The sequence below is a fragment of the Ranitomeya variabilis genome, chromosome 4 (genome assembly GCF_051348905.1).
Source record: "Ranitomeya variabilis isolate aRanVar5 chromosome 4, aRanVar5.hap1, whole genome shotgun sequence".
Classification (NCBI taxonomy): Eukaryota; Metazoa; Chordata; class Amphibia; order Anura; family Dendrobatidae; genus Ranitomeya; species Ranitomeya variabilis.
In genome coordinates, this window is record NC_135235.1 from 197967492 (window position 1) to 197994580 (window position 27089).

The window sequence follows — 27089 nt, forward strand, 5'->3', positions numbered from 1 at the left end:
CAGGCGCTTCACATGAAGGGAACATCCCTCCAGGCACTTCACATGAAGGGAACACCTTCCCCCCAGGCACTTCACATAACACGTTACCCCCAGGCACTTCACATGAAGGGAACACCCTCCCCCCAGGCACTTCACATGAAGGGAACACCCTCCCCCCAGGCACTTCACATGAAGGGAACACCCTCCCCCCAGGCACTTCACATGAAGGGAACACCCTCCCCCCAGGCACTTCACATGAAGGGAACACCCTCCCCCCAGGCACTTCACATGAAGGGAACACCCTCCCCCCAGGCACTTCACATGAAGGGAACACCCTCCCCCCAGGCACTTCACATGAAGGGAACACCCTCCCCCCAGGCACTTCACATGAAGGGAACACCCTCCCCCCAGGCACTTCACATGAAGGGAACACCCCCCCCCCAGGCACTTCACATGAAGGGAACACCCCCCGGGCAGAACACCTTCCCCCCCAGGCACTTCACATGAAGGGAACACCTTCCCCCCGGGCACTTCACATGAAGGGAACACCTTCCCCCCGGGCACTTCACATGAAGGGAACACCTTCCCCCCGGGCACTTCACATGAAGGGAACACCTTCCCCCCGGGCACTTCACATGAAGGGAACACCCTCCCCCCGGGCACTTCACATGAAGGGAACACCCTCCCCCCAGGCACTTCACATGAAGGGAACACCCTCCCCCCAGGCACTTCACATGAAGGGAACACCCTCCCCCCAGGCACTTCACATGAAGGGAACACCCTCCCCCCAGGCACTTCACATGAAGGGAACACCCTCCCCCCAGGCACTTCACATGAAGGGAACACCCTCCCCCCAGGCACTTCACATGAAGGGAACACCCTCCCCCCAGGCGCTTCACATGAAGGGAACACCCTCCCCCCAGGCGCTTCACATGAAGGGAACACCCTCCCCCCAGGCGCTTCACATGAAGGGAACACCCTCCCCCCAGGCGCTTCACATGAAGGGAACACCTTCCCCCAGGCGCTTCACATGAAGGGAACACCTTCCCCCAGGCGCTTCACATGAAGGGAACACCTTCCCCCCAGGCGCTTCACATGAAGGGAACACCCCCCAGGCGCTTCACATGAAGGGAACATCCCTCCAGGCACTTCACATGAAGGGAACACCTTCCCCCCAGGCACTTCACATGAAGGGAACACCCCCCAGGCACTTCACATAACACGTTACCCCCAGGCACTTCACATGAAGGGAACACCTTCTCCCCAACTTCTCCCCCCCCCCCCCCCCCCCCCCCCCAGGCACTTCACATGAAGGGAACGCCTTCCCCCCAGGCACTTCCCCTGAAGGGAACGCCTTCCCCCCAGGCACTTCACATGAAGGGAACACCTTCCCCCCCAGGCACTTCACATGAAGGGAACGCCTTCCCCCCCAGGCACTTCACATGAAGGGAACGCCTTCCCCCCCAGGCACTTCACATGAAGGGAACTCCTCCCCCCCCCCCCCAGGCACTTCACATGAAGGGAACTCCTCCCCCCCCCCCCCCCCCCCCCCCAGGCACTTCACATGAAGGGAACGCCTCCCCCCCCCCAGGCACTTCACATGAAGGGAACGCCTTCCCCCCCCAGGCACTTCACATGAAGGGAACGCCTTCCCCCCCAGGCACTTCACATGAAGGGAACACCTTCCCAGCCCCCCCTCCCCCCCCCCCCAGACACTTCACATAACACGTTACCTTACCCCCAGGCACTTCACATGGAGGGAACACCTTCCCCCCAGGCACTTCACATGAAGGGAACGCCTTCCCCCCCCCAGGCACTTCACATGAAGGGAGCACCTTCTCCCCAACCCCCCCCCCCCCTCAGGAGCTTCACATGAAGGGAACACCCCCCAGGCGCTTCACATGAAGGGAACATCTTCTCCCCACGCTCTTCACATGAAGGGAACACCCAGGCACTTCACATAACACGTTACCCCCGGGCACTTCACTTGAAGGGAACACCCCCCGGGCACTTCACATGAAGGGCCACCGACCCCTATCAGACACTTCACATGAAGGAGAGCTGTGAGCAGGACAGCAGTTGGTCATAGATAGATAGATAACTTGATATATTTTGTCTTTTTTTCTATTAGGGTGTTACTCTCACGGACCTAAAGGAAGCTGAGAAGACACTTGGAAAGTCTGTAGAAATCCAGTCCACTGAGCAAAAAGATAAGGAGCAAGCAGACAAGGACCAGACTGCAGAAAATCCGGTCAGTGCTTCTTTCCTCCTACGTTTTTATTGAAGCTTGTGACTGTAAAGGGGTTGTCCAGGAATGTGATGTAGATGATCCATCATTAGGATAGACCAGATCGATCAGTAAGTGGGAGCTTAGCTGCAGTACCCAGGGAAGGCCACTCCACGGCGTACGGAGCTGTGCCGCTATGTCCGCGGGAGCGAATAACTACTGATCTTTATGGGAGCTTGGCTCCAGACTCCCACCACTCTGATATTGATGACCTATACCTCGTACATGTTATCAGGATCATTTAGTAGACCCAGTTTATGCTGCTTTTTTATTTTACATTTTTTGCAGAGTGATAAGCATAGGCATCCATTGTAATGGAGTAACACAGGTTTGTACAATGATCTTGCCACATCTGTATCAGGAAATAACAGTACAGAGGATATCCACCTGAATGAAAAGAGCAAAGCAAAAATGACAATAGCATTACTTATCAAGAACATAATCCCCTACCTGATATCCAGTGTATATGTACAGTGCAGTTCAGGCGCGGGCTCAGCTGAAACATTGCTCCATTGAAACCAAGGCTTTGTATATATTGAGATTAATGTTGTATGTGGACGATCGCAGGTTTAAGTCCCTTAAGGGGACTAAACAATGTGAAGGTAAAAAAGTATACTGTATATAAAGATTTGAGCAAAGTCATTTCCCCCCTTTAAAATAAAGATGCTAAATATATTCGTAAAAAAGGAAAAAATATATAAAAAAATACACACTGTATCGCTGCACGTTTTAAATCAATTTGTAAACACCGTAATTAAAAAAAAAATAAAAAACAAAGCAATTGTGGGTTTCCAGCTGTTGCCAGTCTGCAAAAAAAAAAATGCAATAATCAAAATTTCTGTATCTGTCGGAGAATTGTATCAATAAACATGTTCGTTCCGGATCAGGGCACAAAGACTAGCCTTCGCTCTGCTTCATCATCTGGAGAATGTAAACATGTGTCTCAGAAAATAGCCACAAAATAGTGTAAAACCAAAAAAATTACTTTTCAGTGGGTTTTTTGTTTGTTTTTTTCCACTGCTAAAATAATAATCACTTAAAACAAAATTGGAAAAGTGTTGCATTGCATTACTTGTCCTGAGAAGGTGAATCATGACACCAGGCCGTTTTTTCTACTTGATGAATGCTGTAAATACAAAACTCCAACAAAAATAAGCAATATCAAAACCACTTTTTTATTTATTTATATATTTTTTTTGCAATATTACTGCCGTTGGATTTTTCCCTTCATTTTTCACTACAATACATGGTAACGTAAACGGTACCATTCAAAACTCCAACTCTTCCCACATAAAGTAATCCCTCATACATCTATGTCGGCAGAAAACAAAAACTTACGGCCCCAGGAAGAAGAGGAAAAAACGGAGACGTACTGCGGGAGGAAGGGGATTAAAGAAGGGGAGTTGTACAGGTATAAAGTGTCTCGTCCAGCTGAGATCAGGTGTAGGGCGATGTACAATTTAACTGAAAGAATCAATGCAGATTTGCTTTTGACAAATTTGTCCTACAGATGAGCTTGGAGAACAGGAAAGTGTCGGAAATTCAGGACAAAATCATGTTTAATTCATTCTCTCTTTCTGCTTTTGCAAACAGGATCAGGGCCGAAGATGCCGGTTAGCACCGAACACTGAAACTGTCGCACCTGTAAATACTGTGAATTCGCCAACAAAGAAAGGTTCTACATTATTACATTTTTTTCCAATTTGTATGCGTCCTTTGTTTTTTGTTTTTCTTAAAATACACTTTTTTTTTTTTCTACTGTAGAACTTGAAAGTGTTAGTAAAGAAGAAACCGAAAATCTGAACCATTTGACAACAAGGGACCGAAGGAGATGGAGAAAAGAACTGCGATCGGCAAATATGGGGGTAAATTCTTATCACTGGCTCACATGTACTGTATTTATGGGTGTCTGGGGGAGAAAGCCCTCTCTAATTGTCCACAAAGTAAGACATTAAAGGGAACCCGTCAGCAGGACTGTGCACAGTAACCTGCAGGCAGTGTCAGGTCGTTATACTGATTACACTGATACCCGGTGATGGAATCTGTCTTGTGGTTGTTGTGTAATCTGTATTTTCAGTTAATGATATGCTCATGCCCCGGGGCGGCCTGTGGGGGGCTTCATGTGGTGCCCTGATTAGGTATTCATAATGCAGACTGCTGCTTTACTTTTATATCATGCTATAAATAAATTCATCAGAAAAAAGTAAAAAAAAGTATCTGAAAATGGTGCCGCCCATGCCTGCGTAGTAGCAGCTATAGAAGCCATTGACTTTCAGAGTAAGTGTGCCAGCGTCATCCGGTCTAAGATCTGTTTAATAGTACTTGTAGCTTAAGTGTTTTTTAGTTAGTTTTTGTTCGCATGGCCAAACGAAGGCTTGTTTTTGATGGTTCTCAAAGACACTATTCACTGCAACCCCTTCCCGCATAAGCCGTCCATGTCGGGGGTCTGCATGTGTGGGGACGCTCAGCCACCGAGTTCCATGTTGGCTAGCAGCATTCCTATAATCGTCTGCTTTCCTGAGAACCCATGGTTGGTGTGCCTCACCTGTACTGTAGATGGAGTATTAATGTCTGAGTCCTTCCCATCCGTGTAGTTAACCCTTCAGTGCACAGGATCCCGGGGTCAGAAGAGGCTGGCACAGGATTATGCAGCGGCCATCTTTCTGCAGCTTGTAGTTCCGGGGCTCGTCTCCCTTTGCAGCGTGCCTTGTACATTGAGTCCAGATGAATCTATTCACTGTTCACACATGAAGTTTCTGTTTGCATTCCTAGAATAGTGGGTGTTTCACAGTCACAAGCTGATTTACTGCCATATGTGTCATAAATGACCTCACCCAGAAACCGATGGTGACAAGGCGATATACGACCTGTCCTGACGGCTTACCAGTCCTTGTCCTTGTGAAATTCTCCATTGCTTGGAGATTCCTTGTTTATAGCAGCATATTCCTCCCGGCACTGAGATTTGTGGATTGTGCCTGTGCTGACCCTGAACGGATGAAGTCAGCCTATTTAGTCTAGTGTTATATGTTCATGGGGTCCCAAAGGATTCCCCATACTACCGCACCTATCCTAAATGCTGTGTTTCATAAAATCCCCAATATCGGGCCCTTTAATATATCAGGTCACCTATCAACTGCTGACAACTGATCGCGGCTCCATCTTCTAACTGTCCAGGTGAAGGCAGATACCAGGTGGTCTCAAAGCATCACAAACTTATATTTACGCTGAAAGGAGTGAATCTGCATGCATGAAATTAAGACACATTCTTACCCCCACGTGGCTGCAGATCGCTTGCTCCCCACCTCCGTGGCGGCAGATCACTTGCTCCCCACCTCCTCCACCCCTGTGGCGGCAGATCGCTTGCTCCCCCCCTCCTCCACCCCTGTGGCAGCAGATTGCTTGCTTACCACCTCCCTGCAGATCACTTGCTCACCCCCGTAGCTGCAGATCACTTGCTCCCCACCCCTGTGGCGGCAGATAATTCGCTCACCACCTACCACACCCCCGTGGCGACAGATCGTGTCTGCGCCTTTAACTCCAGTCAACTTGTTTTTTCATCCCTCACCTCCCAGGAATAATTATTATTAATAATATATTAATTTCATTGTTTTTTTTCAGTATAGCACTATGTGGGCAGTTTTTTTTTTTTCTGTTTTTTCTTTTTGTGCAATTTTTTTTTTAATGACACAACTTGGAGGGGTACTCCGGGAAGATAGACAAATTATCCTAATGCTCATCTTTTCATAGACTCTTAGGATAACATGAATAGTGCTGTTTTCCATTCTCACAGTAGCTGTAATTCTGTGACGCCGGAGCTGCTCCTCACTGCTCCCTCTCCCTTGTGGGACGTTAACTCACACATCAGTGGGTGTGGCCTGCTTCCCGCTGCTAGTAGCTTATAGTTCCCTGATGACATCTGCTTGTATTCAGTTCTACATCAGGGGCATGGCCTACTCCATGATATAGGACTGCAGGAAGGAGAAATTAGCAGCGGGGAGCAGGCCGCGCCCCTGCCACGCCCCCTGATATCGGACTCAATAGAAGATCATTGGGGCTGGGAGCAGGCCACACCCCCGGTGTGACACAGGAACCTCCCAGATGTGAGGGGGAGCAGTGAGGAGCAGCTCCAGCGTCACAGAATTACAGGATGGAAAACGGCACTATTCAGGTTACCCTAATAATCTATGAATGGATGAGCATTAGGATAATTATTTATCTCCCCGATGTACCCCTTTTTATAAGCTGTACAGTACGTTGAATAGCATAGAGAAATCCATGGAGTAAATGGAAAGAAAAGTATTTTGGACATTGTTGGGTTCCATTTTTAAGAAGTTTACATTTAATTTCCTAATATAAGTTTTTGAAAAAACACAAAAACTGAGCTTGGATTACATTTGGCACACATGCAGCACATAAACGCATGTTCACATTGGCCATAAAGCAAACAAAACCTACAAGAGAAAAAAATGAGCAAAACCCTGCCGTGACTAAATAAGTAAGAAGCAAAAGTGCATTTAAATAACACAGGGTTCCTAGTAATACTGTTTTTGATCCAAAATGGCATAAAAGCCATCCCACCATCAACAAGGTGCCCTGATCGGGATGGGACCTACACTGTCTAATATTAAAAAAACCTTACCATGTGTCAGTGTTGACCTCTGTGTGTGAATAAGAGCAGAGAGAAGGATGGGGTCCCAATCTATGGACACCAGTCTGGGGAAGCTTTTAAATGTAATCTCCAGCTCAGGATAGGGAGGCCACACTGCAGCTTGCACAGAAAGCAAAAATACAATGAAAAAACACAATAATTGAGTTTGGATTAAGTTGGTATACATGCAGCACATAAACACATGTTCACATTGGCCATCGGGGCACTTTGTCAACGGTGAGGATGGCCTTTATGCTATTTTTTGATCAAAAACAGTATTGCTAAGAACTCTTGAGTTATTTAAAAGCACTTTTGCTTTGTACATCACGTATGCTGAGGAGTTAAAGATGCAAAGCTTTGAGTTACTGAGGACATGGCGGGGTTATCAGTATTTACTTGGTTGCCCTTTTATTACCATCGCGGGATGTTTATTCAGGAACACCTCATTAAATGCGTTTGGTTTTGCAGGTTACGGACAGTGAGGACACCGAGGCTGTAAACCACAATGACACATCCGGGCACAGGTAATTGTCTCTTCCTAGTTATTCTTTCTATTCCATAAACTTTACGACTGCCCCATCTGAGTACATGGCCCCCTGAGTGACAACATGGCAGCGCTTAGCTCCAGGAATTGTCAATTGTTCACTCACAACGCCATACATTCAGCAATTGCTTTACTGATTGCAGGATAACAGAAAGCGCCAACAGTATTTCGCCGTTCAGAGCGGGGACATACTCATTTCCAAGGCACAAAGATGAGCCTGACAAAGATTACAAAAAGGTACGTGGAGATTCTATTCACCGAAATCCTGGGGGAAAATGTTTTGTAATCTCTTAAAAGAGAAGAATTATCTGGGTAGAAAGGCAAAATGAGCAATTGTAAGTGCACAGTGCTGTGTAATATGATGACTGCCATATATTAAGAGGATGACTTTGATGGGAGGAGGAGGATGAGGGTTTCTCTATGGACGGAGTAGACTAATCAGTAGGACTAGGGGTGGGCAATTGATCAAATCCTTTGTTATTGGAAGAATTTTTGCCAACCTTAACCCCTTCCCGCAAAAGGACGTAACTGTACGTCCAGATTGCAAGTACGTCACCAAAATTGGAAATATAGTTACGTCCCAGGGTTGACACAGCAGCTGTACCCATGGTATCCACAGCAGAAGCTGGCTGCTATACACAGCGTAGCTCTTGTTGCATGGACTGGGACTGGCTCCGGTCCCAGCACACTCCTGTCAATAGTGATCGCTTCATGGGAGTAGTTACATATTAGACTGACAGAGGGAGCAATCTACTATCAGCACCCCAGCAATACAATCACTGGGTACTTCTGGTTGCTTAGGCATCCTGAGGTTCAACAATTACCTCCTTGTATCTCGGCGGACCTGATGGATTATGCACTGCATAAGCAGTGCAGTGTATTATCAGTTTGATCAAAGGACCGTGTGGGATTTAACGGCAAGTATGCAATTTGCACACTTCAGGCCACATTCTGACTAGACGTTGAGCAAGGCTGCGCACATCTAGTCGGCATGTGACCGGATGTACACAAATCACATATTTGCGGTCCCAGGGCTGGAGAATCCTGACACAGTGGTTGCAGACTTGCCTGGCAAACCCCTTTAACGCTGTCCGTCATGTAATATAAATATAGCCTTTTTTTTCCCTTTTAACTATTTTCTTGTGGTCAGACATTTTATACTTTTCTTGATGTGATAAGGAGCCATGTCTTCTGTTTGTTCCACAGTTATATGAAGATTTAATTTCTGAAAATGAGTCGCTGAGAGATCAGCTACAAGAGGCAGAGCTGAAACTCACCCAGATAAGGCTGGAGCTGGAGCGGGTCACGCAGGTATAGGTTTAAAGCACGTACGCGCTGTATGGCGGTGTCGTGTGGCTAATGACGCAATCGCATCAGCATTTCAGGCATTTATTGACATCTGGCCAGGAGGATTTTATTACCAGTAAGCGGCATATTTTGTACCCTGCCAGTATCACTCCTGGCCGGCATTTCTGCCCTGTTGTGCAGTGATACGGACTGATGGGCCTTCCCATAGATGAAGTATACCGGTCAGGGTGGTGCGGTTTGTAATAGAGGTCATGTTGGTTGTCAGTAGAAAAATAAAAAACGCCAATTGGGATGTTTGACTGAAGTCCTAGAACTTCATATTGACTATTTGGTCTTTTTCTTTTCCAGCGCCAGGAGCGACATGCGGAGAGACCTGCCTTGCTGGAGCTCGAGCGATTTGTATGTATTTTGTTGGCTGGTTAATAATTAATTTTCACCATTTTATTGCTAAAAATATGAGCCAGTTATTGGATGATCAATGACAGGTCCAATAGATTCAGACCCCCTGAGATGCGGATGAGGCTATTGTACATGCCTGTCCAGGTGATATCCTGCATACCAGTTACTTATTAGGTGACCACTGCAGCTAATCACTGGTTCTACCGAACTCTAGGACATCCCCCATCAATGGCAAATTAAAGTAATGGCAAATACATTTATAAATACGGTGTCTTGAAATGATCCACATAGTCCTAAAATTATTTCTGATTGGGTGTCACATTTAGAGGGGATTTCACATGTGTTATTCAGATCTCTACATTTCAAATGGGCACAGAGTTGCAAAGTATTTGCAGTTACTCAGCTTGTAAAGCGAAACTCCCAGCAGGTAATCTGAGAACAGCATGATGCAGGGGCTGAGATCCTGATTCTAGTGATGTATCACTTGCTGGGCTGTTTGTTCTGATACATTCCTAGCAGTGCTCAGAATACTGAGCTGTGTATAGCCCCACCCACATCACTGATTGGCTGCTTTTTGTGTACACTGTCAGAAAGCTGCTAATCAGAGCTGGGGGCATTGTTGGACCAAGAGGCATGAGACACCTAGTCCTGTAGTGATAATCTCCTGCTGATAAAACAGCAATAAACAGCAAGCAAGTGACTCATAGCTGGAATCAGGGTCTCTGCCCCTGCATTATGCTGCTCTCAAATTAGATGGCAAAAACTTGCTGACACATTCGCTTAAGTAGATTTTTAAGTTGAAATGCTGATAAAAGTAGAATGACACCATAATCTTTACTTGCTGTGTCTTCCCATAGGAAAGAAGAGCATTAGAACGAAAGGCAGCTGAACTTGAAGAAGAGTTAAAGGTAATGTCTCCTTTTCCATCTTGGCTATGTAGATCACGGTCATTTTTTTAGAGTCCTGATATGTTATAAGTTTATATGAATGGGAAGTATTGGGGCTGAGATGTCCACCGATGGCCATTGGAGTGCTCTCCTTATTTTAGCCTATTGAGGACAACTTGGAGGTTAATCCATTATCAAATCAAAACTTGCAAAGAATTATTAAGTGTCAGAGTGGTGGAGGACAACCACTGTGACCCCAATGGTCACAACAATGGAGTGATAGTTTGTATGTGTGACCACCTCTCCATATACTGTGGGTGAGACTGGTGGAGATAGCTGAGCAATGTAGTCTGCTTTCTTCAGAATCCCCCAGTACTTCTGATTGATGAAGACCTAGAAGCTGGATTCTCACCGATCATAACACGTCATCACCTTTTCTATTGAATAAAATCTCACAATCTTTAGAACGTAAACGATAAGCGTTCCCATGTAGAGGGAAAAAAAAAATTACCTGTCTTGGTCATGGGGTGGTCACAACGTCTTGTCACCAGATCTGATGACCCTTCCTGCACAATCATGGCCATCACATGGACACCAGGACAGACTTTTATCCATTGGATGTAGCTAATGATGGTCCCAACCTGACGAGTGCAAGGAAAGAAGGAATAGATGCCGAAAGTATTTTGGAATGATATAACTTTTCCTTTATTTATGGAATGGAGAATGTCCCTTTTAAACGATGGTTGTAAGGACCAGTCTTTGACTTTGTTTCTGATCTCGTTCTAGGTTCTCTCCGATTTGAAGGCAGACAATCAGCGACTGAAGGACGAGAATGCAGCGCTGATCCGAGTAATCAGTAAACTGTCCAAGTGAAGCAGGGTATCCTCATTCTGATACACAATCTTCAGCCTGTCCGGGCCAAAAAACAGTCCTACATGTCTGCTTGGCAAAAAAAACAAAACAAAAACACTGTCTTCCCGGACTTGGCAGCCGAGGCCGAGAAAGCTGCATTGGGAACAGAAAAGACGTCTTGCTTGACATTGGGCCGCACAAACTGGAGCCAGACTTTTCAGAGCCAGCTCCCCCGTCTGCGAATGTCTAGGAAATCTAAGATCCTAGTTTCTAAAATAGTTTTATTCTTTTTTTTAATGTATAATCTATAAATATATACTAGTATGTATATTCACATGTCCTCCCCAAGTGATGGCACTGGCATCGGGTGATGCCCACGGACAAGTTTAATTCATTGCCATAACCAAACATCTGTTTAACCACTGGACCTCCCCGTCTGTCCCACTGTGATCTCCAGCAATCCCAGCGTGTCTGTAGAAAATACCCGATGTGTCCATACAGCAATAACCAAGGGTCGTCGTCAGATCGCACCTATTTATACTGTGCAGTTACCGCTTTGTCCACAGCCGTGCACTAAATAACCAGATCGTTCAATAAAAATGGTGGATGTAGGTAACGCACCCTCCTGATGTGAGCACGCGCGTCGGGGTATTTTGATCTCGTGAGCCGCTGCACTGTTTCCGCCTTTTTGTTATATGTGTAGTACAGTAGTGACTGAAGCTGACGGAGATGGCGACTGACTTAGTGTGTAAACTACTGCCAGTACAGCGCAGCTTTCCCGCCCCATCTATAGGGTATTTGATTTCCCCCCACTAATGGCAATTACAAGAATCTGCCGATCCTGCCTATTGTGTATAGGGCCTCGGCACTCTCAGTAGAAGATGTCGGGGTGGTGGTGATGATTGGGCATATTACGTTTTAGCCACTTTGTTTCTAATATCGTCTTTCATTCCTCTTCCCATGCTTGTCTGATCTGTGTACATGAGTATGGAGGGTTGGGGAAAATGGTCATCGGCTCAAGGGTTTGGCCAACGCCTAGTGACAGTGTGGTGGAAAGGATCCAGTGTTCTGCATTTTTCGGCGTGGGGGCAGACTTTTTTTTTTTTTGTTTTAACTCCATACTAGACTAGTTGTGATGGGCGCGGGTGCTTGTTACTCTGGTTTGCCCAGGGTGCTCGGGTGTGCACCTAGCATCGTGGGTGCTCGAGTGACATGTTAGTCCCCGTGGCTGCATGTTTCATTTCTGTTAAATGGCAAAAAAAATGAGGGATTGCCCGGGTATGTTTTTTGGTTAACATGCGGCCGCAAGGACTCAAACATGTCACACGGGCACCCCTGATACTCGGTGCATACTCGGGCACCCTGGGCAAACTCGAGGAACCAGCACCTGCGCTCATCACTGGTGACTAGTGAGGCTTTTCCTTGTTTGTTCCTGGTGAACTAATTGTATGAATTAGCCCCTAGAATTGCGGCCAGGCAGGGCACAGTCAGCATCTGACTTGCTATTTGTTTTTTTTGCTTTTTATTTTATGTACAGGCGTCAGAATTTCATCCTGGGTGGGGATATAATGTCTGCCACATTCTGAAATTTTTTATTTTTTTTTCATGCAACCATTCTAGCTAAACTTCTATATTCTACCAGCATTTTCATTGCCTAGAGATTGATGAGTGGTCAGGTCCTGAGATGTCCACCGATCTCTCAAAGACCCCCAAGCAGCGCACAGCGCCTGCCTGACCGTGCCGCCAGAGCAGAGTACAGATTACATTTAGCGTATTAAATCTGTACTCCGTCGTTGGTGTGCACTTATTGGGGGATTATTGAGCAATCTATGGCGGTCCCAGGATCACGACTTCCACCGATATGCAGGCAATTAAAGGGTCTACAAACTATTATTTAAAAAAAACCATAAAGTTTAGTTTTTAAGATGAGCATCCCCTCCACCTACCACCAGACAGACGCTGAGTATTGCATTGATGTGATGCAGGTAGAGGTTGCAGTATTTTGTTGTTCGTCCGAGTCTGTTGAGCAGATCAGACATTTACTGTCCTGCCGTTTATATCCCCTTATATCAAACCGTATGTCCGAGATTGCACCGCGCATCCATGGCTGGCCTACAGACCTGTGATCGGGGAGCTCTGCGGCGTCCGCCATCCTATTCTGAGCTGTAGCAGAGCCGTGTGTGCGCACTGGTTACAGCCTAGCTCCATACTTTCCCAACTTATCAGGACCAGCAGCCGTGTGAGAGCGCGAAAGGGTTTACATTCCTGTATAATTGCCATTTCTAATTTACTTTGTCACATTCGCTCATTATTTCTGAGATCCCTCTGCTTGCTGTCAGCGAATGGAAAAAAGTGTTTTGTTTATTTTTGGGGAAATGATGAATTAAAATGCAAGGTATATTAGAAAGTTGTGTAACTTTTTATGCAGTTAAAGGGAAAGTTCATTTTTCAATATTTTTCGTCTGTATGTCCCAGCTCTTGTTCAGTAATATTGATAGGGCAGAAGCGCTCTTCTTATTTTCAGGATGTACAGTTTGAACAATTGTTGGAGGTCTTAAATCCTGGACCCCCACCACTGATGAACACTACTGAACAGGGGCTAGAACATGGCAAAACTTCTTTATAAGTTTAGTTACCCTTAAAACTTTATTTGCATGTCACTGTAAACCACCCGTAAGCCATCTTGGCCAACAGACCCGCACAGTGAGTTTGTGTGTGTGACCCTCCACCAGCTTCTTTATTTTTTTTTTTTTTTTCTTTTTTATTTTCACTTTTTCATTTTCCTTTTTTCTTTTCCTTTATAATTTTTCCTGTTCTTTTCTCCCCCCTTTTTTCTTTCCTTTTTTTTTCCTATTCTTTATTTTCCTTTTTTCCATTTTTTTATTTTCCTTTTTTCGTTTTCCTTTTTTCCTTTTTTTTTTTCCGGTTTTTCTTTTCCTTTTTTTTCTTTTCCTTTCTTTACTTTTTCGTCCTTTTTTTTTTTTTCATTTTATTTTGTATTCCCTTTGTCTTTTTTTTTTCTCTTCCTTTATTGTTTTTTTCATTTTTTGTAAATTTTTTATTTTCCTTTTTTTTTTTTTTTTTTCGTTTTTTCTTTTTTCCTTTTTTCTTTTTTTTTTTTTCCTTTTTTCCCCCTTATTTTCCTTTTTTTCGTTTTCATTTTTTTATTTTCTTCTTTCTTTTCCTTTTTTCTTTTTTCCTTTATTTTCCTTCTCCACAAGCATTCGGGAGTTTTTTTCCATTAGATATCTATTTCTTTTCAATTACCAAAATAGTGTTGCCTAAATGTATTCTGCAATTCGGTGTCATAAACACTTTTACATAATTTAGCTTCTATCACCTCTGTTTTGCACTTAACGCTTATTCGCACGTTGCGTTTTGGTTGCAATAAAAAAAAAACAAAAAAAAAAAACACCTTTTGCAGTACCAACAAAGTGAATCCGATTTCCTACATCTCATACACACTACTTATTTTTTCTTTGCAGATCTCAACCTTCTGCAGCATGTTAATTCTTTCAGCGGTTTTCCTGTGTTTTTCATTCATTCATTCAAATCAATGGGAAAAAGTGGCTCTTACAAAAAGGGTATATTTTATTCTGCTTTCTTCCTGCCAACAATCTAATTTTTGCTGCAGACAAACATGCAAATGCTAAATGTGTGCACAGAAAGAGCTCACTGAGAAGCCCTCCGTGAGCTCATTCAGTTTGAATGACGGGAATGTATGGAAGACTTTTATCTTATGTGATCGGCAGAGAGGAGCTCGGGAAGAAGACCAAGTTGAATGTGCAGGTGTGTGATGCATGTGAAGCACTCTATGGGTTGCTCTGTGCTACCTGTAGATCTCGCTGCTTGGGAGCCATTGTCTCCTCTCCTGGAGGGAGCAGTGATGTGCTCAGTCTCCGAAACAAGGGCTAATGACTGAAGCGGATGTAGTGGCTAGGAGGCGTCCGTAGCGTCACCCCAATAGCGTGGTGGAGATGAGTGTGTTATATGGCGATATCGCATGCTGAGTCCAGGTCTCTGCTCTTTACATGGACGTTCCCTTTTAGAGGCTCTGGTTACGTGGAGCTGCCGCCTTCGCCGCCGCATGTTGCACTCTGCTGCTCCTCTCCCCTCCTGAGTATTACTGCCAACTCTTCCCTATGCCAAGGTGTAGCCCACCGAGGTGGCCCCCGCTTCTCTGTATCTTCTGAGTTTAATCTGTGCCATGCCAGTTCAATGACTAAACAAAACCGACAAACTGCAAAAAAAAAGAAAATCAACTAAATGACTTGTATTTGTATATAAGGAAAATTATTTTATATACATAGTGTTGAAATGTGCAATATGCATGAGTTTTTGTTTTTTTTGTTTTTTCCAGAGAAATATAAATATATATAATGTATTTGTTACAGCAGATACAGCTGCAGTCTCCGATCCCTCCGGTCCGGCACGGGTGCGCAGTACATTTATCTAATGCACTGCACGCACATGTCGCGCTGAAGAGGGGGTAAAGCACATGAAAAAAATGAGCAAAAAAATAATTAAAAACTATATATGGTAAAGTGTCTTGTTGTTTCTTGTTTTATGCATTCCTGTCCTTACATACTAAACCTGTTTTGGTGCACGTACCATTTTAAATACCGTATGTCCAGCAGCTGTCCTGACTCTCATGCCCATACTCTCCTGTTCCATTGGGTGATTCTTCTCTATCAGCATTCTCCCAGCACTATCAGAGCTGGAACTTCCTTTCCCATCAGTTCCCAGCATGCATTGCTACTGCCATATTGCCCAATTGCTTGCCTGTCTTGAAAGGAAAGCCCACTCTGTTATGCCTTTATCCAGTTTGACAGCAGAGAGGCTCCACTTCTGTAATCTGTCTCTACTGTGAGAGACATATAACACTTAACAACATTTTGGAGGGGTGAATCCAAGTTAAAATCACACAATTTTAAATAAACTGATTCGCAGATTAATGCAGGGAGCATTTAAAAGGAATCTGTCAGTAGGTTTTTGTTAATCTGAACAGGGGCAGAGACACTGATTCCAGATCACAGGTTACTGGGTGCAGTAGTTGTGATATCATCAGTTTTCTCTGCTGCAGAGCTTGAATGCTGAACCCTGTATAACCCCGCCCACATCACTGATTGGTCGCTTTCTGCCTATACAAAGCTGCCAATCAGTGATGTGGGCATGGTTAGACCAGGAAGCCTGTAGTGATGATCTCCTGCTGATAAAACACTGATTGTATTAAAATGGCAAAACACAGACTAGTAAGTGATACATTGCTGGAATTGGGGTTTCTATCACTCCATCATGATGCTCTTAGGTTAGTTAGGAAAAACCTGCTGACAGATTCCCTTTAAGATCAAACACCATAACAACTAAAGGCCTCATACATATTTAAGTATGACCATAATGCTGACAGCCATGCACATTTAGTCAGTATGAGGCCATACCTGTGCAGTGACCCCAGGGTGATGAACAAACCATCTTTCTGGGAATATTCCTTGAATGAAATGTCTTTTGTCTGACTTTCAGCCTAAAGGAATCAAACATAACTAAATTTCCAATGTTGCGTGCCGGTGATCAGTCTGCTAAAACAATCAGCTGTACTTATACGGTTTCATGGCTGCGAACCTGAAATCTTTAATTTTCATCAATTTTAGGCCGGTTTCCTTCATAGGTGTCTGAGTGCAGACATCGGTGCACAGAGCGGCCACGGTTCTCGTGAACCAAACCGAACAGCCTCACATGTGACTCTAATGCTTTCAGGTTCTAAGGTACAACAAAAGCTGATCTGGGTTATAAGCTGGTGTTCGTGAAGAGTGTAAGACCATGTTCACACTGAGGCCATTTCATAGACAAAACCCAAGAAAAAAATGAAAAAATACCCTATAGTAATAGTATATGTAACTATAGGGTACTTAGTTATTTTTTACTAATAAAAACAAAAAGTGTAAGGGTATGTGCACACGTTCAGGTTTTTTTGCGGTTTTTCGCGATAAAAACGCTATACAAACTCATTAAAAACGCATACATTATGCATCCTATAATTTAGAATGCATTCTGCATATTTTGTGCACATTTTTCCGCGAAAACGCATCGCGGTAAAGAAAAGCAGCATGTTCGTTAATTTCGCGGATTTTCCGCGTTTTCCCCTCAATTCTATGCATTGGGAAAAACCGGAAAAAAAAGCACAAAAAACGCGTCAAAAACGCACACAAAAAAACGCATGCGGATTTCTGGCAGAAATGTCCGGTCCGGTTTTTGTCAGGAAAATTTCTGCAAGAAATCCTGACGTGTGCACATACCCTAAAAGCCATCCCACCACGACAAGGTGACCCATCAGGACGGTCCTAACCTATCTCTAGTATTTATTATATCTTTACCATGCGTCAAATGACCTCAATGTGAATAAGGGCCGAGCAGGATCGGCCATAGGTTATCTTGGAGCTTGATCAGGAACAAGTAAACAAAGTGAAGAAAAAAGTGAAATGGCTCAATGCCTGCAAGGGTATAGTTTCACCAGGCAACATAGCTCCAGTCAGCATGTTTCTCCACCAGACTGCTTAGGAGCGGAGTAGCATGTCTGTGTTCTTGTATCAGAGTGAGGTTGAGGTGGACTTCATTCTGGTAGAGGAAGAAAATGATGCTTGGGCTGCCTGTCTCACAGGTCCTGCTCTGTCTCCAAGCAAATCTGCCTGTAGATGTTTTATGCTCTCCTCCAGGACAAATTGAATCTAAGCACTAGAGAGTGTACAGGTCCCCGGAGAGGTGGGCAGTGTGCCTGGGCTACAGATGACTAGTTTTAATACCTCCATCTCAGGTGGAGCCAGCAACGGACAGGGCCAAACTACTGAGGATGAGCAAGGGAGTTCAGGGCCAACGCAAACCAGCAGCTGACTTCAGCGTGCAAGTGATGGGCAGCGCATGACTTCCCTGCCACGCGCTACTAGTGACTTCCATGCTAACGTCAGTTGCCGGCCTCTGATAAGCCGGCAGCTTGTAGTGCAGTGCACGGACCCAGCGGGTCTCTGCGCCACAATAGTTTTCAGCTGAAATAGCATTTAGTATCCGGCCCCCTCCCACATAGGCCCCCTCCCACACTGTAGTGCTTACAGTCGCCGCTCACAATGCTATGAGCAGTGACTATAGCCGCCCTGTGCAACTGAAAGCGGGGAGCTCCCAGGAAGAATAAAGTTAATTTTCTCCTGGCAGCTGCTCTTTCAGTAACATAGCCGGACAGCATTGCCACACTAATAACCTGTGAATAAACCCAATATCTGCAGGTTAATAGCATTTGGTGACATGACCGGTTTCCTTTAAAATTCAAAAAGGCACTAAGAGGTCAGCAATGGCTGGCACAATATAGAATAAATACATATGGAGCTTATTAAAGAAAATTTCCCCCTAAACCGTGCTGGTTCTGCATGTGATGTAGTGCAAGCAGACATGGACTGCCCACCGGTGAGTCGGAGAATCCTCTGGTGGGCCCCAGACCTGAGTAAATCCCACCCTCTCAACCCACTGCAGAAGCTACAAGGGCATATTATATTGTGGGCAATCTGGCCTACCTGTCGGGCCCGAGACTTTACGATGAGGGGCATAAAGTCATAGTTATTATTTATTTCATTATTAATAATTTATAAAAAAAAACTTATAGTCTTGTAAATAAGGGTAGTATCATAGTCTTATATTTTTGTCGTTAGGAGGTCAGTATTATAATTTCTATATTTATGGCTATAGACGCATCATATATCTAGGGGAACATTTATGAAGCCCCGTTTTCTGTATTCCATTCTTGAATTTATAACCTGCTGGAGTAAAGTGTGCCAAATTAATAACTTTGTGCTTTAGACTGTAAGTCCTGCAAAAAATGAAATCTGCGTCAGCCGTGATCACTCAAATTTGTTGAAAATTCCACTTACGACACTTTCTGATGATAGTGCTCTAATGTACAGGGGATAAAAAAATCCCTCAGTGTTTAGTGATTGCTAAAATTCAAACAGCAGATGATCGCGCACTAATATTAATAATGTCACATTTATTGTCACCCGATGACTCAGGTGAACCAGTTTTCTGTACGTACAATTCCTTTACTGTGGTTCATTCATTAATAGTGTGCTAAAATATGTACATCTCCTTAGCAAAATAAGGGTGGAGGTGCTAAGGTGGATTCATCGGAAGTATCAGTCGCCTTTTCATAAGACGTGTTTCGTTATGCAACAACAGGACTTTTCAACAACTAATCCTGGAGTTTCCAATAGTCCAAAAGGTGATGTTCTCCTGCAGGAAAGTAGTTAAAACTTAGCCTTTTATCATCTGGTTTAAAAAATAGTTGAAAAAAAACGCGTTTTGCATAAAAAGAATCCTTAGTTATTACCGACTGTAAAGACCAATGTACCAGGGCGCCACACATTTTTGTGAACTTGTTGGAGTTAATATGGCGTTGAGTGGCAATAAGAGTCTTTACTTTTCTGGGAAAGGTCGACAAGATTTGAGATCAGATCCTATAGATGTTGGGTTGCCAGCAATCGGCATTAGTTTGTTTTATGTGTTCGGCTGTGTTTTGTTTTTTTAGTTCACTACTGTGCATGGGGTTTAGCATTTCCATTAACCTGATTTATCACTTTCAACTTTTTAAACAGTAGCAAAATTTGTCGCAAGTGTGCCCCAGTCCCCTCTTTGGAGTAACATTTTACACACTAGTATTTTTTGCCTCATTTTGCAAAACAGGTTTTTTTTTAGTTCAAAAAAGTTCCAAAAATGGATAAAGACAGTTTTAGTTAAAGACCGGTTTTGACTTTGCAAAATTTCTGTAGCGTGTGCGCCATCTTGATAAATTTGGCACAAAAAAGTCAGCGAATACACGAAACGCAAATGATGACTCACAGCCGGAGAGTGCAGAAATTTGTCAAGAGCCTGGAAAACACTTTTACTTAAAGGGGTTGTCCACTACTTTCAATTAACCCCCTAATGAATTGTGCAAATACCTTCCGTTGCCATTTTCGCCTATGAGCGGCGCTATGGCGGCGGCTGAGTCCGGGTCACGTGACCGCCAGGCTGCAGCCGCCGCTTATTTCTGCCGCCGTCACGTCAATTTCCAGACTCTGGAAATTGACGTGACGTCAGCAGCAGGCGTGACCCAGCCTCACAGCAGTCACTCAAGAGTGACTGGGCTGGGGGCTGCCTGCGGGGCTGTGCTGGGGGCGGGCGGGGCTAGGCAGGGATGATTGTGCGAGCGCCGGGGGTCTGCGTGCCGGTATGTGAGGGCCGGCGCCGCTATGTGCGGGCACCGGCGGTCTGCGTGCCGGCGCCGGTATGTGCGGGCGGTGCTGGGGTCTGCGGTGGGTCTGCTGCAGGGGTGGTCATTGGTGTGTGTGTGTGTCTCTGTGCAGGCATCGTCCAATGGGACTACAAGTCCCATCGAGCTCTGCCTGCTACAGTGACAGTGAGTGATACATTAGCCAATGATGGGACAGTAGTAGTCCCATCATCCGGCTAATGTGTTGAATGTAAAAAAAAAAAACACATATACAGTACATACATACAACACACACCATGTAACATGTGACAACATGCGACATGCAATGACGTGACATACAACATACGACATGCACCATGCGACGAGATGCACCATGAAACATGCGACAACATGTGACATGCAGCATGCGACATGCGATGACGTGACAACATGCGACGACATGCACCATGTGACATGCACCATGCGACTACAAGCAACATGCGGTGACATGTGACAACATGCGATGACATGTGACGACATGCAACATACAACATGTGACATGCCACATACAGTACATACATACAACATACATATAGACATACAGTACATACACTCACCGGCCACTTTATTAGGTACACCATGCTAGTAACGGGTTGGACCCCCTTTTGCCTTCAGAACTGCCTCAATTCTTCGTGGCATAGATTCAACAAGGTGCTGGAAGCATTCCTCAGAGATTTTGGTCCATATTGACATGATGGCATCACACAGTTGCCGCAGATTTGTCGGCTGCACATCCCAAAGATGCTCCATACAAGGCAGGATGGATCCATGCTTTCATGTTGTTTACGCCAAATTCTGACCCTACCATCCGAATGTCGCAGCAGAAATCGAGACTCATCAGACCAAGCAACGTTTTTCCAATCTTCTACTGTCCAATTTCGATGAGCTTGTACAAATTGTAGCCTCAGTTTCCTGTTCTTAGCTGAAAGGAGTGGTACCCGGTGTGGTCTTCTGCTGCTGTAGCCCATCTGCCTCAAAGTTCGACGCACTGTGCGTTCAGAGATGCTCTTAGGCCTACCTTGGTTGTAACGGGTGGCGATTTGAGTCACTGTTGCCTTTCTATCAGCTCGAACCAGTCTGCCCATTCTCCTCTGGCATCAACAAGGCATTTCCGCCCACAGAACTGCCGCTCACTGGATTTTTTTTCTTTTTCGGACCATTCTCTGTAAACCCTAGAGATGGTTGTGCGTGAAAATCCCAGTAGATCAGCAGTTTCTGAAATACTCAGACCAGACCTTCTGGCACCAACAACCATGCCACGTTCAAAGGCACTCAAATCACCTTTCTTCCCCATACTGATGCTCGGTTTGAACTGCAGGAGATTGTCTTGACCATGTCTACATGCCTAAATGCACTGAGTTGCCGCCATGTGATTGGCTGATTAGAAATTAAGTGTTAACAAGAAGTTGGACAGGTGTACCTAATAAAGTGGCCAGTGAGTGTATAACAGAGTACATATTCACCATCACTTGTCACCTTGATCCACAAAGCCAGTGTCATCTGTAAAAAATATTAAAATAATAAACACTATACTCCCTGATCCGCAGAAATCCAATTAAAACGAGTGTCCCTCAACGATCTCCCGTGGAGAGCAGGAGCATCAGCTGATACGACCGCTCTCCAGGGGCTCCAGGAATACAATGATGGAAGGTATCCTTCCACAATGTATTCCGACGCCCCTGTGAGAAAATAGTCCCTAGTCTCACTTTTGGCATTGCTGTGTGAGAAAGTTCCCACGCAGCTTTTTGCCATAAAGTGAGACCAGTGAACTATAGTAACCTCTCAGTGATGCACTGCAGGAGCCATTGTCTCCTGTCAGTATGTCACTGAGGGTCCTATAGAGCAGTGACATCACCCGATATCACTGTTCTATAGGGGAGATCGTCGTGGGACACTCGTTATTAATTGGACTGTGTCGGACAGGTAGTATATGGTTTATTATTTTACGTTTTTTGCAGGCGCTGAAGTATGGTAAGTATGGTGAAATGAAGAATATTAAAATACTTTTTTCCTAGTGTGTGTGTTTTATTAACCCTTTATTACTATTGGATTAATAACGGATAGGCGTCTTATTGACGCCTCTCCGTTATTAACCCGGCTTAATGTCACCTTACAATAGCAAGGTGACATTAACCCCTTATTACCCCATATTCCACCCCATATCCCACCACTACACGGGAGTGGGAAGAGGGGCTAAGATGCACCATTTCTGGGGCGCCTGCGGACTGGTATTTGTAGCCGGGGGGGGGGGGACCAATATCCATGGCCCCTCTCTAGGCTATGAATATCAGCCCGCAGCTGTCTGCGTAGCCTTTCTGGCTATAAAATATAGGGTGACCCCACGTCATTTTTTGGGGGGTCCCCCTATTTTAATAGCCAGTAAAGGCTACGCAGACAGCTGCGGGCTGATATTCATAGCAGGCTACAAATATTGGCCCCCGGCCATCGGCTTTCCCCCTCTGGTGCAGAAAATTGCGCGGGAACCCACGCTGTATTTTTCAGTTTTTTTTATTAAACACTCATTAAGGCCTCTTTCATACTTGCGTCGGTACGGGTCCGTCGCTATGCATCGGGCCGACGTACCGACCCACGTTGTGAAATTTGTGCACGACGTGGGCAGCGGATGCAGTTTTTCAACGCATCCGCTGCCCATTCTGAAGTTCGGGGAGGAGGGGGCGGAGCTTTGGCCGCGCATGCGCGGTAGAAAATGGCGGACGCGACGGACAAAAAAACGTTCACTTAAACGTTTTTTCGTGCCAACGGTCCGCCAAAACACGACGGATCCGTTGCACGACGGACGCGACGTGTGGCCATTCATCGCGATCTGTCACTAGTACAAGTCTATAGGTAAAAAACGCATCCTGCGAGCACATTTGCAGGATCCGTTTTTTTCCCAAAAAGACGGATTGCTAAAAACGCAAGTGTGAAAGTAGCCTTAGAAACATCGGCCTTTCTGTTATATATCTATGGATATATCTATCTATAGATATATTTATAGATAGATACATCTATAGATACATAGATGTATCTATCCATATATCTGGCTGCTTTCACACATCAGGTTTTTGCCGTGAGGCACAATCCGGCGAGTTTTGAAAAAACAGATCCTTTTTTTCCGCCGGATCCGTTTTTTTCTCATAGAGTTGTATTAGCGCCGGATTGCGCCTGATGGCCACACGTTTCATCCATTTTTTTTGCTGGATCCATCAAAAAAGCTGTTTCCGCCGGACTGAAAACGCATAGAGGAACGGTTTTTCTGCCCAGCGAAAAAACCCACAGCGATGGATCCAGCGAAAAGCGAATGAAACTGAGATGTGAAATTATGAATCCGGCCTCTGAATCCATTTTTTCATGCATGTTTCCATTCAAATCATGCACATTTTCCGTTTATTTATTTCCAAAAACTGCATCAAAACCGTGCAAAAAACGCACCAAAAACAGCATCAAAACTGCATCAAAACCTGGTGCGGTTTTGATGCAGTTTTGGTGCAGTTTTGATGCCTTTTTGATGCAGTTTTTTTTCTGCGGTTTTGATGCAGTTCTTGGTGCGGTTTTGATGCAGTTCTTGGTGCAGTTTTGATGCAGTTTTTGGTGCGGTTTTGATGCAATTTTTGGTCCGTTTTTGGTGCAGTTTTGATGCAGTTTTTGGTGTGGTTTTGGTGCAGTTTTGATGCAGTTTTTGGTGCGGTTTTGATGCAATTTTTGGTGCAGTTTTGATGCGTTTTTTATGCAGTTTTTGTGTGTTTTTTATGCAGTTTTTTGTGCAGTTTTGATGCGCTTTTGGTGTGTGTTTTTTGCGCGGTTTTGATGCGTTTTTTAATTCGCTTTTGGTGCGGTTTTTGCGCGGTTTTTATGCGTTTTGGTGCGTTTTTGAAAGCTAAATAAAAATGTATTACTGAACAAAAAAAAAGATTTGTGATGTCATTATTGTCCAACCTCCTCTTTTACATTTGTCCAACCTACACTCCATTACACACACAGACAGATAAAATGGATAGACAGATCTACATATAGATAGATCTATAGATGCATACATCTATCTATAGATATATCTGGATAGATATAGCTATTGATAGATGTATGGATAGCGTAGGGTGTGTGTCCACTGTCTGGATTACATCCGAATGAGCTGCAGATTGGATGCTGCGTACTTGTAGTCCCATCGGATGATGCCTGCACACACAACCCAAAAGACCCCCCCGCACACACCCGAACAGCCCCGCACACACCCGAACAGCCCCGCACACACCCGAACAGCCCCGCACACACCCGAACAGCCTGCAGACCCAGCACACACATACATTCACACAGTCACCGCCCACATTCCGCCCACACACTTCCCTCCTCCCAAACTGCAGCGTTTCTCGGACCCACATCCGCAGCAAAACTGCAGATCTTTTTTACATCTGCGGTTTTGCTGCGGATGTGCCCGACTCAATGAAAGTCTAAGGGTATGTCTCCACGTTCAGGATTGCATCAGGATTTGGTCAGGATTTTCCATCAGTATTTGTAAGCCAAAACCAGGAGTGGAACAATCAGAGGAAAAGTATAATAGAAGCATATGCTCCACTTTTGCATTTATCACCCACGCCTGGTTTTGGCTTACAAATACTGATGGAAAATCCTGACCAAATCCTGATGCAATCCTGAACGTGGACACATACCCTATGGGTATGTGTCCACGTTCAGGTTTGCTTCAGGCTTTGGTCAGGATTTTATGCAAGTAAAATCCTGACCAAAACTGCACCTGAGGTCACTGGCAGGTCACCTGCGGTGTACCTGCGTGTTTTGCTCATTGTAGCAACATGCTGCGTTTTGAAAAAAACGCACCGCATGTGCGTTTTTGCGGCAAAAACGCATGCGTTTTTTAATGCATAGTGGAGTCGGGATTTCATGAAATCCCCTCCACTATGCTGTAACATCTGGACGCTGCGTTTTTGACGCTGCGGAAAAACGCAGCGTCAAAAACGCAGCGTTTCCTGAACGTGGACACATACCCTAAGGGTGCAGAAACGCTGCAGTTACGCACAAAAGAAGTGACATGCTGCAGGAAAAAAAAGCTGCGTTTCGGTGCGGCTTTTTCCACAGCATGTGCACAACAAGTCTGCAGCTCCCATAGACTTACATTGGTTGTTGTGCTCTACACTGCGGATTTGATGCAATTCCGTGCGGCAAAAAACCCTGCGGATCTGCAATCAAATCCGCAACGTGTGCACACAGCCTTAGCATTTAGTGAACCTAGCAAAAAAGCCAAGCAAAAAACAAGTGTGGGATTGCACTTTTTTTGCAATTTCATTGCACTTTGAATTTTTTTCACATTTTCTGTTACACGACATGGTAAAACCAATGGTGTCGTTCAAAAGTAGAACTTGTCCCGCAAAAAATAAGCCCTCACATGGCCATATTGACGGAACAATTATGGCCCTGGAAAGAAGGGGAGCGATAAACAAAAACAGCTCCAAGGGTTAAGGGGTTTAGAAACATGGATATGGACATATCTATGGAAATAGACATAGATATATCTGTATGTATCTATATCCATCCCATATCTATCTATCTATCTATCTATCTATCTATCTATCTATCTGTGTGTAATGGAGTGTGGGTTGGACAAATGTAAAAGAGGAGGTTGGACAGAAATGACATCACAAATCTTTTTGAAGCTAGAGGAGGGAGGGGTTTGGGTGTGTTTTGGAGTGGGTGTGGTAGGTTCATGCTTAGTGGCAGTGCAATGCATCATGGAACTTGTAGTATTAGAGCACAATAAGTCAGGAGAAAGGAAGTTGTCGATTAACCCCATGAGAGCTGGATCCAGCACTAAAGATGTGCTGCTACAGCATGATAAAAGGTAATATTGCTGAAATACAGTAGATGTTTTCAGTGGCACATAATAGCAAGATTTATGAAAAAAAAAAAAAGATTATAGTAGTGGACAACTTCTTTAATATAAAGGATAACAATAAGAAGACAACCTAATACCATTATTCCGCCAATCGCACCCCCTAAATTTTTACAGTAGGGGCAGCATGCTTTTAACCGCCCCAGCCAATGCATAACATTTTGCATAGTGATCTTAGGCTTGTGTGCAAAAATCCATTTCCTGAAGTATCTGATGTACAGGTCTTATGTGATGTCACTTCCAGATGCAGTTTAACACTTTTTAGTAAGTCATATAAAGGAGGACAGGCAATTTCTATGATCAATGAGGTTTTGGTAGTCCTCGATGCCCCCAGAATTGAGCGGATGTGACAAAACTCGCCTGTTTGCGTGGTCTTTCCTTAGGAAATTCAGTTTACGGAGAAGTTATTCTCCATTAACTTAATGTCCCTTATCATATCTGGGGCCTCTCCTGAACCCAGAACATAATGTAATATGTAAAAAAAATTCCTTATACTTACATCTCACCTCTCCAGCACCTCCGCTCCTCACTGCCACCCATCCCTTCCTCGACACATGTTCTGAATCCAACTGCTTGCGCTGAAATCCCGGTGAGGGTTCTGCGCAACTGCAAGAAATGTCAAGGTGTCATACCGTGTATTGTGACCTTGCGCTCACATGTACATAACTATGTAAGCTGCGTAGACCAGAAGATGTGTCGAGGACCGAAGGGGTGACTGTGAGGAGCTAAAAAGGTGTTAAGGTGAGTATGAGTATTTTTATTTAACCTTTTGACGTCTCTTTACTAGTGATGGGTGAGCACGCTCAGTAAAGTTCGGGGTCCGTGCCTACTCTTTTAGGCACAGACCCCAAACATGGACTTATCCAGGAAGTCAGTATTACTGTTTGGTTTTGGCACCCCGAACATCGCCAGTGGCTCTGTCGGCGCTAAGATTATTACCACCGATCAGAGTGCCAGCAACTGTAACCGGTGGGAAAAAGTGTACCTCTGGTCAGAGGCG

At 44.7% G+C, this 27089-nt stretch overlaps 1 protein-coding gene across 4 annotated transcripts in view; it reads left to right on the forward strand.

The window, feature by feature from the left end:
- PPP1R12C (protein phosphatase 1 regulatory subunit 12C) overlaps window positions 1-11538 on the forward strand; it is a 92211-nt gene extending 80673 nt beyond the window's left edge. For all 4 annotated transcript variants that reach the window (XM_077259571.1, XM_077259570.1, XM_077259573.1 and 1 more), the window contains 9 exons: window positions 2111-2230; window positions 3860-3941; window positions 4031-4131; window positions 7383-7438; window positions 7602-7695; window positions 8665-8769; window positions 9115-9165; window positions 10023-10073; window positions 10839-11538. In XM_077259571.1, coding sequence (XP_077115686.1) covers window positions 2111-2230; window positions 3860-3941; window positions 4031-4131; window positions 7383-7438; window positions 7602-7695; window positions 8665-8769; window positions 9115-9165; window positions 10023-10073; window positions 10839-10925 — 747 coding nt within the window. In that variant the 3' untranslated portion in view covers window positions 10926-11538. The remainder of the gene's footprint in view (window positions 1-2110; window positions 2231-3859; window positions 3942-4030; window positions 4132-7382; window positions 7439-7601; window positions 7696-8664; window positions 8770-9114; window positions 9166-10022; window positions 10074-10838) is intronic.
- Window positions 11539-27089: the final 15551 nt, after the last annotated feature.